The sequence below is a fragment of the Stegostoma tigrinum genome, chromosome 40 (genome assembly GCF_030684315.1).
Source record: "Stegostoma tigrinum isolate sSteTig4 chromosome 40, sSteTig4.hap1, whole genome shotgun sequence".
Lineage (NCBI taxonomy): Eukaryota > Metazoa > Chordata > Chondrichthyes > Orectolobiformes > Stegostomatidae > Stegostoma > Stegostoma tigrinum.
In genome coordinates this window covers 8,995,480-9,014,750 of record NC_081393.1, presented here as the reverse complement: position 1 = coordinate 9,014,750, position 19,271 = coordinate 8,995,480, and the positions used below count along the sequence as shown (strand labels likewise).

The window sequence follows — 19,271 nt, the reverse complement described above, 5'->3', positions numbered from 1 at the left end:
CCGGTCACTGATCGCTGATCTGCAACATAACACCAGTCTTCAATCTTAGCTGAATCACGCTTTGTTTGATCTAGTGCGTGTTTTTGTGCTTGTATGTCTCTGTTGAGATTGAATGGCAGAGTTTCTTTCTGTGGTGGTTTTTAAATCTGTAAAGGTTAAGATTTTCTATTTGTTGAGTGAAAGGGTGTCACGTGAATTGCAGACTGGGTGCTGCTGGGTGTCATTGTTACTCATTGGGTGATTTACTTGCTCCCTTGTGAGGTCCTGTGTTGGTGTACAACAAGCCACCATCCCTTCCAGAAGCTGGGTGTGCATTTCACTTGTTATGGTTTAAATTTGTTCCTTTAAATACTTCACACAACATTTGATAGTCTTGATAGTCGATCAAGGTTACATTTGCTATTTTAAGCAGAGGCATTGATGCACAAAAAGAGACTTTGGGGGAAAGCAGTTGCTCATTTGCAAAAGAAGCAAAAGCATTTGGAGTTTTTGGAGCATAACGTACCAGGATCACTGGGGACAAATTGAATATTAATTTGTTAAATTTAATTTGTTAAGTTAAATTTGTAAAATTCGCTAAATATGTTAAATGTGATCAAGAAAATTTTCTTTATCAACATGTGAATGTTCCTATGAGAGAAGGACCAAAGGTTGACCTTCTCCTGCATAGTAAGGCAGGGCAAGTGACTGAAGTGATGGTAGGGGAACGCTTTGGGTCTAATGATCATAATTCTATTTGTTTTAAAATAGTTGTAGAAATGGATACGGCTTCCATAAAAATTAAAGTTTTTAATTTGGAGGAAGGCAAATTTTAATGACATGAGAGAAGAACTTTCAAAAGTTGATTGGACTAGATTGTATGCAGGTGAAGGGGCGTCTTGTACGAGGGACGCTTTCAAAGGTGTGATAACGAGAGTTCAGAGTCACTACGTTCCTGTTGGAGTGAAAGGTAAAGCTGGTTGGATAGACAGCACTGGATGAATAAAGATATGGATGTTCTAGTCAAAAATAAGATGAAACCCCCATTAGGTAAAGACTAGTGGGTTCAAATGAATTTCTTAAACAGTATAAACAGATTAGGGGAATAAGGGGATAGGCTTGGCAAATATGGTTAAGGATAATCCAAAGAGACTCCACAAATACATTAAGAGCAAGATATCAAGTAGAAAGAGGGGAGGACCTGTTAGAGATCAAAGAGGGTGTCTTTGTGTCGAACATCAGGAGACTGAGAGATATTAAATGAATATTTTGCATCAGTTTTTACTGTGAAGAAAGAAATGGAGGCCAGAGAACTCAGGGAAATAAATATTGATGTTTTGAAAACAGTTCAGAAGAGGAAGTGCTGGAGGTCTTGTAAAATATAAAGGTGAGTAAATCTGCGGGACTAAATCTAGTGTGTCTTAGGACATTGTTGGAAGTCAGGGAGGAAATTGTGAGATCCCTTGCAGAAATATTTATGTCATTTATAACTGCTGGTGACTGGAGAGTGGCTAATGTTTGGCCTTTGTTTAGGAAGAGTTGTAAGGAAAAGCCTGGGAACTACAGGCCTGTGAGACTGACTTTGGTGGCACATAAGTAGTTCTAGTAAGGTTTAGATCCAAAACGTCAGCTTTCCTGCTCCTCTGATGCTGCTTGGCATGCTATGTTCATCCAGCTCCACACCTTGTTACCTCGTTTTACCGGGAAGTTGCCAGGAATGGAGAGTTTGATTTATAAGAAGAGGCTGGATAAGCTAAGATCTTTTCCCACTTGTGCTTAGGTGGTTGAGGGGTGACGTTATGGAGGTTTACAAAATATACGGTGAACAGCAGGTGTCTATTCCCTTGGGTGCAGGATTTCAAAATTACGGGACATATTTTTAATGTGAGAGGAGAAAGATTTAAATAAGACACAAGGGGCAATTTTTTTTTACACAGAGAGTAGTTCTTTATGGAATGAATTTCCAGAGGAAGTGGTGGATATGGGTACAGTTACAATGTTTAAAAGACATTTGAATAAGTAAGTGAATAGTGAATAGGAAGTGCTTGTTGAGATATGGGCTGGGGCAGACAGGTGGGAGGATTATGGTTGGCGTGAACTGGTTGAACTGAAGGGTCTGTGTCTATGTTACATGATTCAATGACTCCATGAAGTTATTCTTCAGCTACACAGGGATTTTGGGAAATAGGTGTGTGTCCAGTGTTGATCGATAAACATGAGGAAGGGTATCAAAGGTCCTGACAACCTTGCAAGAGAATTTACTCAGAATAATGGAATATTTTCAAGTCTTTCAACACCAAAAAAGGCTGCTAGAATCATGGTTTATTAATTGGGCACTGATGAGGTCTTGGTTGACCTCTTACAAATGGATTTGATTTTGTGAGATGTGTCTTCCAAAGTACTTCAGGAAAATAAGAATGATGTCTGATTGAGAGAAAAAAATTCTTCAGAACCGAATTCAACTTGATGTCAGGGATGATTTGCTTTCAGAAATGCCTCAGCCTCTGGAGGAAATTTCCCTGAGACATAACGAGTATCAATTTCCTGCAGTTTTTTATAAGTGAACATGCTGTGTTTTTAAGATGGTTGGGTGGTGAAAGGGTTGGTGATGAAGGGAAGAGGAAGATGATGTTTAGCTAGGGTTATGCTGAATCACAGGGAACCACAATCTCCAAGAGCTTGTTTGATTTCCTGAAGGAATTGGAGAAAAATGGCCCAGGATTTTTATTTTTGTCCAACTTGACTGGAGTTTCATATTTCTGTTTTCTCTCAGAGATGCTGCTACTCAGGGCTTGTGGATGGTTGAGCGAGTGGCAGACTGAGTCTGATGTTCCTTTCCTGAGGTTCTCTTTTGTTGTTGCTCATGCGCACATCTCCTTCAGGAGTGAGCAAAAAGCCAGGAGTTAGGCACAACCGATGGTCAACATCCTGAGGGTGTCAATTTAGCTTGGTTAGCTTGTCGGCTGTTTTGCAATGCAGAGTGATGACAGCAATGTGGGTTCAAATCTCTGCACCTGCTGAGATTACAGTGAAGGGTTCTCCTTCTGACCCTCTTCCCCTCACCTCAGTTGTGGTGACCCTCAGGTTAATGAGAGAGCAGCCCTCTGGTCTTGTAAGGCTGTGATGACTTTACCTTGTCACTGTCCTGTTGCAGACCTAGCACGTGCACAGATGGCAGGGGTAATCTGTTCAGTTGGCCTCTCCCCTTCTGAAACCAGGGGTCATCAGCTTCCAGGGATGTTCAATGTGTCATTCAAACACAAGCTGAACAGTCTCATCCGTTTCCTACTGTTCTTTTGTAAATCAAATGGGAATGCCACATTTGCCAATCAACCTGTTCAGTTATACTCTGGAACAGGTGGGACTTGAACCTGGCCCTCCTGGCTCAGAGGTAAGCACACTGCCACTGCACCACAAGACCCCACCATCTTTACATGTTTATCTAATTTTCTCTTCACTAGTCAGCAGATTCTTTACATTGATCCACTAAAAGCCCAGCTGAAGTAAAGATATAAAAGCAGAAGTTGCTTGATAACTCAGCTGGTCTGGCAGCATCTGTGAAGAGAAATCTGTGTTATAATGTTTCAGGTCCAGTTTTTGTTTCTGATTTACAGCATCGCAATTCTTTCGGTTTTTATAGGTAAAGGTACGAAGTGGTGGAATGTATGTTGAGTACATATGATTGAGGGGTGATTGTTCGGGACGTTTACAACATTCGGTGCATTTGAAAGTTAAATACAGAGGCTGTTTCCCAGGAAAGGTACAATTAGAGCTAAAGGTCATTTGATGCGCAATGCAGGAAGCATTTGGTCAAAGAAAATGCTGTGGGAAGATGTCAAAAGATGGAGGAACTGTTGGAAAGTTAGAGTGTAGGAAATAAAGATTCATGGTTGGCTCATGGAAAGCAAAACACTGTATATACCAGAAGTCATGGAGTCATAGAGTTTCTTGCACAGAAACAAACTTTTCATTCCAACTTTTCCATGCTAACCAGATATCCGACATTAATTCAGTCACATTTGCCAGCATTTGTCCCATACTCCTCTAAACTCTTCCTATCCATCTGGCCTGATGCCTTTTAAATGTTGCACCCACCTCCTCTAAATGTTGCCGCTCAAGTCCCTTTCAAATCTTTTCCCTCTCACCTCAAAAACCTCTAGTTTGGACTCCCCCCGCTCTGGGAATCTGGGATAAAAAACAGTCAGTGCTGGAGAAACCCAGCAGGTTTGGCAGCATTTGTGGATAGAGAAACAGAGCCAATGTTTTGGGTCTTCTTCGAAATAGGTTCATGCAGCAATGAATTGACTTTGAGGTATAGATCGGCCAAAATTGAATTGAATCGAGGATGCTGAGTGCTGTTCCTGTATGTGGCATACGACAGAAGAAATCTGTCACAGGACAACACATCTGCAGCTCACCACGACCTTCTTCAGTGTTTGAAGTTTGTGATGTATGCGGACAGGGTGGCTAAGAAGGCATTCAGCACGCTTGCCTTCATTGCTCAGACCTTTGAATATAGGAATTGGGACATAATGTTGAGGTTGTACAGGACGTTGGTGAGGCCTGTTTGGAGTACTGTGTCCAGTTCTGATTACTTATGAATAAGGATATTATTAAGATTAAAGAGGGTTTAGAAGAGACTTACCAGGATGTTGCCAGTTATGGAGGGTTTAAATTAAAAGGAGAGGGTGAATAGGCTGGGACCTTTTATTTCACTGGCGCCTAGGTGGCTGAGGGGTTACCTTATGGGGGTTTCTAAAATCATGATGGGTACAGATAAAGTGAATAGCAGATGTCTTTTCCCGAGGGTGGGTGATTTCAGGATAAGTGGCATATTTTCAATGTGAGAGGAAAAGGGTTTAAAAAAGACATGGGGACAGTTGTGGTTCATGTGTGGAATGAACTTCCAGAGGACGTGGTGGATGCAGGTACAGTTACAGTGTTCAAAAGATATTTGGATGAGCACATGAATAGGAAATATTTGGAGGTGGGGGGGGAGGAATGGGATATGGGCCAAGCGCAGGCTGGTGAGACTAGCTTAGTTTGGGATTATGTTTGGGATGGACTGGTCAGACCAAGGGGTCTGTTTCCATGCTGTATGACAGTGAATCAATGGCAGCTAGGGACGGGTGATAAATGCTGGCCCAGCCAATGATGCCCACATCTCAAACGAGAATATTAAAAACAAAAATGAGATGCCATGTGGGCAAATGATCTTGTGGGTCTGGCTTTATTGGTATGTAACTACCAATAGCAGTGGGGGAAAAGTCACAGGGTCGCTATGCAGTACTCAGACAGTATTTTTTAAAAGATGCTGTAACTGCAAGTGACAGAACTGTTGCATTCATCACTGTCCTGACTGTTTGACAGTCCAACCTGCTGTCTCCAGGTAGGAGCGAAGGCTGGATGAGAAACATCTACTGCTGCAACATTCAAATTGCACCTGCTGCCCTGATTTAAAAACCGAGTGAGGAAGCTGCAGTCAGTTCATCAGTGCCAAGAGCAAATGGGGCTAGCCGATCTGTTGTCAATGCCATCAACAACAAGTTCCTTTCCTGTTTGAAAAGTGATTGCTGATGGATATTTACTATTCCGAAGCTTGAAGATGATTGGAGATCATAATCTGCTTGTTTTTTTCTCTCTCTCATTTTGTCATTTTTTGTTGATAGTGGGCTAGGTGTTTACTGCAGAGAGAAATGCAGGGCCAGCTCCTGATCTGATCACATGGAATTGCTGCTACACAGAATGATTCAATATCAGAGATAAACAGTTTCATTTCACAACACATTCCTGTGCAGATTATGAACAAACACCAGTCTCTGTATTTATTGGAGAATAAGTCTACTTTGTATGTTAAAGAGAATAACTGTCCCTGGAGTTCGAGAAAGAAAAACACCCCTTTGCATGCTATAAAGAACAAGTCTCTGCCTATACTATGAAGAACAGCAATCCCTGTGTGTATTGTATAGAATAACAGCCCTAGTGTATATTGTATAGAATAAGAACCACTGTGTATATTGTGCAGAATACAAGCCTCGGTGTACATTGTACAGAACAACAGTTCCTGTGTATATTAGAAAGAATAACAGTCCTTGGGTATATGATTGTGGGAAGCATAAATAATATATCAGAAATGAGAAGAGACAATGAGAAAAGACATTGAACAATCATCTCTATATGTTCGAAGCACCCATTTAATATATAGAAATGGAAATAAAATCCCATTGGGTAAGTGACATAAAAAATTAAGTCGGAATGTACCATGTCTCTTTGCTTCCATTAACTGAGGGGGGATGGATTGTTTGACTAAAATAGATTTAGTTGATTACATTTATGGGAAAATAGTAATGGGAAGTGAAAACAGCCTATCTCACAAGAATACCAAATGAGACCTGTTCAATCATTTACTTTTGCGGATGAAAAGTACTTGCTGAGCCAAAACTCTGATTTCAGCTCTACTTTGTGCATTATTCAGCGATCTCAGATTTTCTCTGCCTTTATCCTTCTTCTGTCAAGCAGCAATTGGCTCACTGCGGAAACAGTACTGTTACATTTTGTGCTTCATCTTTCCCATGTGTGGGTCTCAACGGATTGATAGCTACTCTTTTAAATAATTTCGTTTCATCTAAAATGTTTTGTTTGAACATCATGAGATTTGAAATGCTCACTATAAAAGCCTGCCTTTCTTTATCTGTTATCAACATGCATACAAGACCACAGTGTTTGTTGAAGAGTTAGTGGGAGCCAAGGCTGCATTTGGTTTCCCCCAATCATTGCCAGTCAGGGTCCAATTTCATGGGTACCACTCACTTTGACCAGCCCAAGTGATTCAGCTCATGAGAGTGAGGAGGCTAACTGATCACAGAAGCATTGGAAATAGGATCTGCAGAAATCCATTTGACCCTTTGAGCCTTTTCTGCTGTTCAATGTCATACTAGATGATCTTCCAATTCAGTGTCCCGTTCCTGCTTTTGTCGCAGTCTGTTTGATTCCTTGGGCCATAAGAGCTATATCAAACGCTTTCTTGAAAACTGAGATTTCACCATCTGCCACAGTCTGATTGGTCCCATGTCCCCCAAACAGTTGCCTAGCCTTGGATTACTCGTCTAGTGATGTTACCGTTATGCAGCTGCTGCCTCCCACATCAGCAGCACCTAACTTGGTGAATGCCCAGGGACACTCGCACCACTTTTTCAGAGGTGCATCTCTTCAAGGCGATCAGGAAGATCACTGGGTGTAATCTTGTGGACATGCCTGGGACCTTGCTAGGAGATCTGGTGAGAGACCTGAGCCTGCCACTCATTCAGATAAGGTTAAGTCAACATAAGCATGAATAAAAGTTTATCAAACATATCTATCTACAAGGCGTAGCAAGAAAGGACATTGAATGGGACCCTGCAGACACCATGTTATCGCTCTGACATAACACCGATGTACATACTTAACAGCTAATCTAAGAGTCAACATGTAATTAACCCGTCACTCAGCATCTTCCATGGAAGGCCCACTGAACCACAGATCAGTCAGGCACTGATGAGGAGAATGGTAGGTCTTTCCCTGGAATTAATAACACAGGGTCAGTTACCCCTTCCAGCTCAAACTGCAAACCCAGTAGAGGTCAGTGGCTCTTACATTCAGCAATGCTGTCAAGGGGGCAGTTTGTTGCTGCTTGAAGAGTGCCATCAGAACCACAGGTGCCCGGAAAACCTAAGATTAATTGACCAACCTGATTCATGGGCAGGCGTTTCTTGAGTTGGGGTTATAGAAACAAAGGTGGCTCCCAACAGACATCCTGAGATGTGATATTGAGTCCCTCAGTCAGGGATGGCGGTCTTCAATTGAGAAACCCCCACCCCTGAGGGTGGCAAGCTGACCACACAGATTGACCCCATCGCCACATTGTCTGGTGACAGCTGGGATAAAGTGAGACGATAAAAGAGATGTGAAGACGCAAACACGCACCTTTCTCCTTGCACTCATGAAGATTGAAACACAAGAAAACTTGCTGCCTCGCTTGGCTGCTTATCTTGCAATTCAGTCCTGATGAGTACACAAGGAAAAGCCTTGACTTTGTGTCTCCTTTTATTCAGACCCAAAGAAGATGAGTTTTACCTCCTGACAATCTTCTTGACCCTCTATTGTTTCACCAGTAGTAGCATTTACGCTGCTGACATGAGATTTCCATGCTCGGTATTGCAGTGAACTATCTCCTGTGGAGCTGCCAAATGGTGGACTAACGTGTTTGGATACGGCCAACAACAAAAATGCCCAATCACAGGAATTGTTCGAGGTCTGGGTGAGATGGTCTTTGGATGGTCAGTATGGACTTAATGGGCTAAATGGCCTGGTTCTGTGCTGTAGGGATTCTAAGAAATTCTATGGTGACCATGAAACCACCATCACCAGTGACTAAGTCCCATCTATGTCAGTTTAGGGAGTCAAATCTGCCATCCTTACCTCGTCTGGCCTACATGTGATTCCAAAAACACGGCAATGTAATTAACTCTTAACAGTGGTTTCTCCTCACATTGAAGGGCAGTTCGGGATGTGTACCAAATGCTGGCTCTGCCAATGACATCAACATCTTGTGAAGGTTTAGGGAACAAAATTGTTTCTTACCTCAGTAGTAAACACCCTATTCTGAGCCCTGAGGTGGGAAATAGCTGTGCTTTTTCACAAAAAAGAGAACTGCGGATGCTGGAAATCAGTAATAAATATAGAAATTGCTGGAAAAAAAACAGATACTGCTAGACCTGCTGAAATTTTCCAGCAATTTTTGTTTGTGTTGCTGCTTTTTCCAGCCTGGAAAAACAAACCTTTAAGCAGAATAATGAAACTTGTCAATCAAGTCCCAAAATGCCAATCAATTTTTTTGAACCAATTCATGAAAGCTTGCAACAGGGAGACAATGGAAGAAACGTGAGGAAAAATTGAACCTCATTTTCAAACTTGCTACAGTCAATTTCAGAATGGTCTTTATTCACAGTTCCTTCCCCTTTCCCATCCTGGGGAGATTCCATTAAAGTTATGTCCAGCCACAAAAGCCGTCCCTCAAAAATTGATCAGTCTCAAATTAGGATTTCCATCCCAAAAGGCTTTGATAAGCTGGTAAGGATATTGGCAGTGAGTCAAAAGGCTTTTTTTGGACAACCAGACATGATGGGCTGAAGGGCCTCATTCTGTACCACAGAAACTGAGCTATTCTGTGAAGGAAACAGGTTTTGATTGGGTCAGGGCTGGGGGTACTGAAGTGCGTTTGCAGGGGCAGATGAGGAGGGGGGAACTGGTGTCGGCATTGTTTCGTTGGACAGATCAAAGTATCATTTTTTGGTTTGTAGCCACCTAACACAACAACCCAGGAGTATGGTAAATATGTGTTTTCTTAAGCCCAATAGGAAAATCTCTCAGTGATAATGGGAACTGCAGATGCTGGAGAATCCAAGATAATGAAATGTGAGGCTGGACGAACACAGCAGGCCCAGCAGCATCTCAGGAGCACAATCACTCACTCTGTTGTCACAAGATTATCCTTGCTGAGTTGTCCAAAGGTGACAACACAATTGTGATGTGCGGCCCACCATCCTTCAGTTAATTGAGCATCGAACTATTTATTTCTGCCCCTTTCATAAGTACTCCTCTGCTCATAGTGAGACCCCTGTAGGCCTTTTCAAGGGTACTTCTATTTCTATTTGCATGTCACTTCTTCCTGATTGAATAAGCAATCTCGTGTGCGGCTTGGTAGAGAGGAACCTTAGCATACTAACATGAGAAAACCCATTTGCAGCAACAAAGATATTCAGTTTGGTTAAAAAAAACACGAACTTGTTAAAGACCGTTTTATGCAGGAGTATGGATTGTGTCCAGTCACAAGAGCCTTTTGTATAAACACAAGAAATAATATGTACAAATAAAGGTTTAAAATGTAAAATTACTCCAGAATGATTCTGGTGCAGCTTATCCTGAAACAGCATAATATAGTAGGAAACAATATAAATTAACCAAGGAGTTCAATATTTAAACAGCATATTAATGGAGACACAGTTGCAACTGGGTTAAGCATCACCAAAAATTGGAATAATTCAAAGCACTGAATAAACACGACTTGTTGGAATGCCTCATTGCTGACATTTCAACTTTGATTTTTTTCTTGGCAGAATTATCTACGGCCTTTCCTCTCCTTATCACAGTCCGTTTTTTTGAGTCTGGCTGACGTATAATTCACTGATTCCTGATCATTTCACCCAGATGTTCATTCTTCATGAGTGAACTGAAATAAATGATGCTGATCAGTTGCTCAGCCATAGTAAGATCGTAGCTGTGTTTGTATTTCAGCTAGGATCTGGAATTATCAGCTTTTAAGCAAAGGACTGTAAATACTCAAGGAGGCACCATGGCTTATTTGACCCTGGCAATTGAAAAGCCAATTTTAGCACCTGCATTCCTGCCTGGCTAAAAGCCTCTTCCAGGGATGCCTAACCTGAAGAAGTTACCCTCCTCCCTCCGGACAAACCTCAGGGGATCTCTCTCCCACTGCAACTTTCTTGTCCCCCTCTCTCCCTATTTATTGCAGAACCCTCTCCCCCTCCCCGATTTCTGATGAAGTATCTAGGCCTGAAACATCAGCTTTTGTGCTCCTAAGATGCTGCTTGGCCTGCTGTTTTCATCCAGCTCCACACTTTGTTATCTCGGATTCTTCAGCATCTGCAGTTCCCGTTATCACTGGTACAATTTTAACCTCACTGCGAAGCCTCTTCTAGGGATGCCTAACCTGAAGAAGTTACCCTCCTCCCTCCGGACAAACCTCAGGGGATCTCTCTCCCACTGCAATTCTCTTGTCCCCCTCTCTTCCTATTTATTTCAGAACCCTTTCTCCCTCCCCCACTTCTGATGAAGGGTCTAGGCCTGAAACGTCAGCTTTTGTGCTCCTAAGGTGCTGCTCGGCCTGCTGTGTTCATCCAGCTCTACACCTTGTTATCTAGCAAGTACCTTAAGATAGTTTGTGGGAACTTCTGTTGTGCACCACTCCATGTACACTGAGTGGCAGCTGCATTCACTGAACACTGTGCACAATAGCCCAGTTTTCCTATTCAAGAGTTGCCATGGAATTAGTGATCAAAATTGTGCCTCCTTCTGGAAGGTTTGAGCAGCTGAGTGGAAAATGACAGGTTGACCATGTTTCCTGATGGCAAATGTCAGAAGTTCTCTGTAAATTTTCGTGAACAGGATGTTGTCCGATGGCATTGGTGAGGAATTAGCTGGTGTGTGATTGTGAATTTGACCTACAGCAATGACGTTGTGATAGTTGTCCTTCTAAAGCTATTTAACCTGTCGAGCTCAAAGTGGGAATAATATTTGATTGGCGAATGCTTGTAAATTATAGGTATTTTCCCTTTCAGAGTGGGAAATAACCATCTTTCTGTAAAGTTCTTCACCCATTTTCAGCGATAATGCCTGAATTATATTTGATGTTCTTAAATTCAAAGTTTTTGCCAAGCTCACATTGATGAAGCCAAAATAGCCAGACATTGTTTAAATGATCACCCACGTTTTCTTTATGAAGGAGTGGATGTATTAGCAAAATAAATATTTGTCCGGTTGATTCACTGTAGTAAGCACAAAGCACAGAATATCTACCAGCCTTACGACTGAACAAATTTGAGATTATATTTGGTTATTTTTAACTTCATTTCATTGCCATTTTAGGAAGAGCCCTCAAACACTCATAAATGGGACACACAAGTCCATTATTTATGATGGGTTGAACAACCTCCTTAACCTCAGCCTTCAATCCCATCCCTTACAAAATATATGGAAATAGCCTTTGGGAAAAGAGTAGATTTCATGACCTGGCCTGGTTAATAGGCAATTAATTTGTATCTGAAGGCTGACTTCATGCCCTCTGAAACGGTCGAGCAACTTACTCAGGATCCACAACCAATCACAACTCGAGCAGGATGCCATGAGTGAATAGCAACAAATCTGAGCCCATCCAACATCCTTTGACTAAAAGAAAGAAATGCCTTTGACCCCTCTGATACTGCCAACATCAACACCGTTCCCAGGTAACTGAATTGCTCTTGACTTGAAAGCTTCTGAGCCCCTAAGGGTTACCATTGGCTACAAATTAAACTAGACCATTTACATCAATACTGTGGCTGCAAGAAAAGTTCTGGAGTTCATAATTATGCAGTATGTGACACACCTCCTGCCTCCCTAAAGCTGCCAGACATCTGCCAGGCACAAGGAAAGAGTATGATGGAAATACTCACTCTATTTTCCTGAATGAGTGCTGCTCCAATGATACTCAAGAAGTTTGATAGAGCAACCTGCTTGATTGGCACCCAACCACCACCTTGAACATATGCTCCCTGCACTGCCAATATATAGTGGCAGTAGTGTACACCATCTAAAGGATGCATTGCAACAACTCATCACCATTCTTTTGATGGCATTTTCCAATCCTATGACGTCAACCATTTAGAAGAACAAGGGCAGCAGATACATGGCAACACCACTGTCTGCAAGCTCCTCTCCAAATTGTACACCATCCTGATTTTGAACTACCTCGCTCAGTCAAAATCTAGGAACTCACTCACTAACGCCACAATGAGTGGACTGAACCACATGGACCATGGCAATTCAAGAAGACAACTCATCACCACCTTTTCAAGGGCAATGAGGGGATGAGGCAATGCCCGAGCTAGCGACACCCACATACATGAATCAAAAAATTTTATGGAGATTTTATTTCAGGCTGAGGTAGATCGATAGATCCTTAATTGGTAGGGGAACCACAGGTCATGGGGAGAGGACAATACAGTAGCTAAGAAGAATGTTAAAACAGCTACGATTCTATTGAATAGTGGAGCAGGCATGAAGGGCTAAGCAGACAACACCTGTTCCTGTTTCTCATGGTCTTACAGTCTTGTGTCCTCTCGGGGAAGAATTCTGCCATCCTTGCTTGGTCTGGCTTATACGTGTCTCCACAACCACAACATTGTAGTTAGCTCTTTTATGGCCAGTGAAGTTATACTGCCAACAACTCACTGTATGGTACTGCTTTTGAAATGTCAAGAAAAAGAATGAAACTGGATGGACCACAAGGGGCATCAGGTGTGTGGGAACACCGCCACCTGCAAGTTCTCCTCCAAGCCACACGTCCCATTTTCACTTGGAACTGTGTTGTTGTTCCTGCACTGCCACCTGGAAGTCACTCCTGGAAAGTATATCTCCACCACATGGGCTGCAAATATTCGAGTGAGCAGTTCAGTGATGCCACATTCTGTAGGTTAATTAGGGACAAGTATTAACGCCTGCCCTTGCTCGCAACAATTACATACTATGAAAGACTTTAAAAAATGAAATAATTTGCCTAATTATATCCTCTTCTTCGGGTGAGAAGGTTGTGCTATTAACTTCCCTGATATTTGACTGTAAGACTTAGAAGTTGCTGGAGGTGCTGATTTTCAGATAAGGTTAATCCAAGGATTACATTTCTTGGATTTATTCTTTTCTGGGAATGTTGTTTGATTTTATTTATTATTGTACAGGGAAAAATGTGGTTTTGCATGCAGTACAGGCAGACCATGACATACAAACATCATAGGGTGATTGAACAGAGCACGAAAGCAAAGCTACAAAGAAGCTGCATAAAAAGCAAGATTGACATTAGATTTGAAATTTGAGAGGTCTGTTCAAAAGTCTCATAACAGCAGGGAAGAAGCTGTTCTTGAACTGTTGTCACATGTGTTTAACTTTCTGTATCTTCTGCCTGATGGATGAGGTTGGAAGAGAATGTAACTGGGTTGGTGGGGGTGGGGGTTGTGGCTGATGATGTTGGCTACCTTTCTGAGGTGTCAAGTAGTGTAGATGGAGTCAATGGTTGGAAGCTGTGGGGATTTCTAAGGCAAACATTTGTTGCCTATCTGTGATTTCCCTCAAGAGGGTGGATTGAGTCGCAGAACTGTGACAGTTTCGAGGGTGGCTATTCAGTCCCTTATGTCGTTGGGCCCAGTTTGTACAAGACAGACACAAATCACTTGACCTGATCAGTCTCAGCTGCCATTTATGTTTCATTTGAACCTTCCCTAGTGTGTTTATTTCAGACATAGTTAAAAGGTGCTGGGGGTGCCACGCAAAAGACAGGAGGTTGAGCTGCTGACTTGTCAGTATTCCTTCCTCAGCTGATGATTTATCACTTCCTTTTATTTGTGATGTGGATGATGCTGACAGAGCCACACCTACTACTCCCAACCAGTGACCATGAGGAGTTGCTGCTGGACTGTTGCAGCCCCGGTGCTGGGGATGCTCCCACATTACTGCCAGATCACTGATAACACCAAGAGAAGGTGAACTGATCACTAAATCTTTCTTTTGAGAGAATGCTGGATGCAAGTCAAGTTGATTGCTGTTAAACCGTGGAGGAGACTGCATCATAAACTTGATTACACTGGACTCGACATCCTCAATGGTGGTTCTGTGTGAAGGGTCATTGGACAGTCATCAGAATTGGGGTGGGGGTGTGGTGAGGGGAGGGTGGCGGTGTATGGATAGGTGGGGGCAGGGGTGCTGTGGATGTTAATCGCTTGGATTGAAAGGTCTGTTTCCATGCTGTATAACTCTCTGACTTGTCCCTTTCTGAGCTCAGGCAGCCTGACCACAGCCATTGCTTCTCACTGAGACCAACCATGCTCTCATCAGCCATGGAACTAAACTCATGACATTTTGATCTGTGTTAAAACCAAGTAGCGCAACAAAGCCCCTGGGGCAGCAATGTTCTGCTCATTTTACCCCTAACTTATGAGTTGATATGGGAGTAACACAAGAACACAGATGCAATGTCCAATCAATGACTTTCCTCACAAATTGATGCAACTTGTCACTGAATTACCTGAGTGCTAAGCTTGGAGCAGTTGTCACGGCAATGCATCTGTGAAAGACTGATCTAGTTGTCACTAGATAAGAAATATATGAAACAACAGAATGGAACTGATGAATTTAGTTCACCCCGCTGAAACTGAACAAATACATTTGCTCACATTGCTTGCTTATTTTAAAGCAAAATCCTTTAGATGCAGAATTGGCAACTTAATGATCTGCATGAAAAGGATAAGATTGTTTCCTTTTGCCAATTGTTGTTTCAATGTCACTAGAGTGGCCCACTGCTGTAGTATATCATATGTGATTAATGATCTAGGTAGGCCACTAATTGATGGACATGTGACTGAAGAAAACCATGAACATATTCCCAGGAATAGGTCAAGTGGAGAGGGGTTGAAACCACACAGGGAGTGAATGGTAGGATTCTCTGCTGATTTAGCCTGTGTGTAAACTCAGTCAAAACTGAAGCTTTTTCATGGAAGGCTTTGGGAAAGACATGAACTGTGGGCCATTACAATTTTCCATGTTGCTCTTCAGGAGCAGCGTTTTCAGTGACCTATGTGTCAGATGAAAAGATCTGCAGCCACTTCTCAGGAAAATGGCTGAGATGGATTTGTAGCAAGTGAGTAGAAAGTAACATCTCAAACAGTAGTTTCATTGGTTCATGCATCATTGCTGCTCAATTGCCCACCTGCAGAAAATATTTAGCACAATTGTTGAGACTGTTGTGCAGAAATCACAAATGCCAACTGTTTACTGAATTGCTTGCCCTGACACTATGCTGCCAACTGAACAAAGACGATATTTGGACCTTGCCATGTAGTACATACATTTGAACGAGCCAAGCGTAGATTGGCAACCTGGCCCATTGTACCTTCAACAGCAACAAATCAGCAAAAAAAAAGATCAGGCATTGTACAAAGTGGAGAAACAACATTGCCTTCTCCCCAGCCCCAGGGACAGAAATGGTGAAAGGAGCACAAATGCTTCGTACCTCACATTCCCTTGAGACAGGTCTGCTGTATGTACACGCTGCTGTTCCATTCACCAGTACGTCCACGGTTTCTGAGTTAGTTGGCTTATAGTCCACGTAATACTCCTGGAGGGGTGAATTAATCTGCCTCTCACATTCCCTCTTCTTCCGTCTCCTTCTCATCAGCGACCGCTGCTGCAGTTGTTTCATGCTGGCCGGATACCTCTTCCAGGAGACATAGATGACCAGCAAGATCATGGTAACTGAGAGGAAGAGGGCCACGCTGCCAGCGATGATCTTGTGCAGGGAGATGGGCTCCAAGTCATGCTCTGATTCTGGGAGCGATTCGTTGGTGGGGTGGCTGGTGGTGGCGGAAGGTCGGAGTAGGTCGATGGCGCTGGTCGGTGCCGGAGCGGTCATCTGGACCGTTGTCTGGGGACCGGGGGGCCTACCTGTGACAAGCGGTGAGGCCCCGGAGCAGATGGAATGGCGGTCAACAGCCTCCATGACATTCTCACCCTGCAGTGGCTTGGGGCCCGCACAGATCATGGCACTCTCCACTCGGTAGCCTTGGAAGTCCTTGAGCCAGTTGACCAGTGGGCAGATGTTCCTGTTGCACTCCCAGATGTTGGAGGAGAGGCTGATGGTGGTGAGCGAGGCCCACGAGCTCAGGGTCTCCTGGCTGATAGTGGTCAGCTTGTTGGAATCCAGGTGCAGGCTATGCAGGTTGGGCACGCACTGGAAGACACCGGGCGCCACTGCCTGGATCTCGTTGCCAGACAAGTCCAGCTTCTGCAAGGAGCTCCAGGTCCAGGAGATGCCCTGGCTAAAAACTCGGATCCGGTTCCACTGCAGATAGAGGGTCCTCAAGCTGGCCAAGCGTGGGAAGTGAGCCAGGTTGACCTTGGAGAATTGGTTATGCTCCAGGTGGAGCTCAGTGAGCTTCATGAGGCCGGCGAAGACATTGCGCGCCAGGCTCCTCAGGCGGTTGTAGCCCAGGTCCAGAAACTCCAGATTGCGGCAGTCCTGGAAGACCCTGACCGGGATGGCCTTGAGAGAGTTGGACCTCAGGTGGAGGCTCTGTAGCTTCCGTAACCCTTTGAACTGGAGGGGCTGCAGCGAGTGCATCTTGTTGTAGGACAGGTCCAGGTTGCGGAGGTTGGGCACCGGGTGGAAGGTGGCGTTGGGCAGGCGGGTGATCTTGTTGGAACTCAGGATGAGCTCCTTGAGGCGCCGGATCCCGCGGAAGGCGTCCGCGTCCACGGCGTGCACGTAGTTGTGGTCCAGGTAGAGCCAGGTGAGCTGGTTGAGGCCGGAGAACTGGTGGGCGCGCAGCGAGCGGATGCTGTTGTAGCGGAGGGACAGGCCGAGCGAGCCGGCGGAGATGTTCCGCGGGATCTGCTGCAGAGCCTGCGACTCGCAGTACGCGATCTTGCCGTCGCACCTGCACGTCCGCGGGCACACGCGTTCAGCACTGGACAGCGCTCCTAACCACATCGCGGCTACACACAGCGAGGCAGCGACCCAGTTTATCCCCAGGTGGAAACCTGACAGCGTGGGAGGGATGTGAGAACGAAGAGGTGGGATGGGGCGGATGTGGGGGTGGTGGGGGGGGGGGGGGTGGGCGTTGGTGCAGAGAGAGAGAGAGTGTGTAAAAGAAGAGACAGGGATGGAAAGGGGAGAAGAAGAAAAAGAAACAGCAATTAGAGAGGCCAATGAACGACAAAGTTCCACTGCATTGGCATTCCAGGCAGCAATCACAAGCGGAAATTGTTGGAAAAGCTTAGCAGGTCTGGCAGCATCTGTGGAGAGAAAACAGAAGTGAACGTTTTTGGGTTCAAGTGGCCGACCCTTCCTCGGAAATTTCTGGTTCTGTTTCCGACTTACAGGCTTCCTCAGTTCTTTCGGTGTTTTAACATCAGTTCAGTGTCTGTTTCCCACCCCTCCACCTGCCACTGCCGCCCCCCACCCGCTGTTGTCGTCCTGTTCCGCCCTCAATGCAAACAAACAGAAAAAAAAAACAGAAATGCCTGGTTACTTCGCCATCCCTGTCCTTTCAAGCGTTAGCCGGACAGTCTCTGACAGATGTTGGCGTACATCATTGTACCGACTTGACAAATATTCAGATCCTATTACTGGTGGGTGTGGGAGGGTGGGGGTGTGAGGAGCAGGGGAGGAGGGGGTGGGAGGTGGTTGCACAGTGTGTTGGGGGTGAAATGAACTTAGCTTACTCACCCATCCTCTTCCGTGTCCTATTTTGCCTCCTGCGTGTCCGCTGGCCTCTCTCCGGTGATTCAACTGCCACCCCTTCAAACTCAAACCCAAGCCCACGTCTCCCACCCCCCCCCCACCCACCCACCCACACACACACACGAACACACACACACACACACACACAGCACACACACACACAGCTCCTCAGACGGTAAACTGCATGTTAGCCACCCTTGCCCGCTTCACTCTAAGGAGAATCCGGGCTGCCATGAGCCCATGGCCGGGCTGAACAGCAGAGGCGAGGCGAGGCGAGGCGAAACGAGGCGAAGTGAGCCCAGGCGCCCCCTCTCTCTTCAGAGCTCTGGCCCTGAGCCGCCGGCCGCCCATACCCGAGACGGAGCAGCGCTCGGGGAAGGCTGAGCCGAGCTCGTCCCTCGGTCCATGTAAAATTCCAGCTCTTTTCGTTCAACCGCACACACCACCCGCCCCCCCCCCCCCACCCCTCTCTCTCCTCTCCCCCCCGCCCCGGCCAACCCTATCTTGACCTCCTCCCCAACCACTCGCCCACCCCCGTCCTCTCCTAGACACAGCACTTGATAACTTCAGCAGTAAGGCGCACACATCCAAACACACACACACACGCTCACTCACACACACGCCACTAACCAATAGCCCTTCCAAACACAGTGCGCCAACGTGTTATTGGAATCGGTCCTGACGCGCTGTTCTGAGACATCCCCCCCATTCCGTTCCAACCCACCCCCCTTTCTGGATTTCACAGAAAGAAATGTGATCTGTGCACCACCCTATATGTTATAGCACATCTCTTTTGCAAACAAGAACAGGAGAGGGGCTGGTGTTTGTGTGTATGTGCAGGGAGGGGGAGGGAAGCTGTTGGTAGGTGTCAGAAAAGTAACAGTTTTTGACAGTCATCTCACATTTCAAACGATTGTTAGTGCTTGCTGCATTATGACATGCGAGGTTTTTTTTGCCTTGTTTAAAATTTTGAGGGAGGGAAAATGCGTCCCTCCCCACTATTCCGGCTTGTTCAGTTTCCTGTGGGATTTGAAACACAGTTAGTCGAAAGGTCTCCGTTTCATTTCGGGATGGGGCGGGAGGGTTGCTGTTTTGTTTGGTTTCCTGGGGCAGTTTGAAGGGGCGGTGTTGTGTGGAGTTTGGTCCAGACAGATTCGGGGGGGGGGGGGGGGTGGTGGGCTGGGGTGGT

The 19,271-nt window shown here is 45.0% G+C and overlaps 1 protein-coding gene across 2 annotated transcripts in view; it reads right to left on the bottom strand.

The window, feature by feature from the left end:
* LOC125448140 (leucine-rich repeat transmembrane neuronal protein 4-like) overlaps nucleotides 1-18,160 on the bottom strand; it is a 176,116-nt gene extending 157,956 nt beyond the window's left edge. The window contains exons 1-3 of one of the 2 annotated variants that reach the window (XM_048523200.2): nucleotides 18,068-18,160; nucleotides 15,854-17,379; nucleotides 9,826-13,261 (exon numbers count right to left, since the gene is read on the bottom strand). In XM_048523200.2, the coding sequence (XP_048379157.1) occupies nucleotides 13,190-13,261; nucleotides 15,854-17,379; nucleotides 18,068-18,071 (1,602 nt within the window). In that variant the 5' untranslated portion in view covers nucleotides 18,072-18,160 and the 3' untranslated portion in view covers nucleotides 9,826-13,189. Of the gene's footprint in view, nucleotides 1-9,825; nucleotides 13,262-15,853; nucleotides 17,380-18,067 lie in introns of those variants that run through there. The other variant, XM_048523199.2, reaches the window with a different exon arrangement.
* Between the last annotated feature and the right edge of the window lie 1,111 nt (nucleotides 18,161-19,271).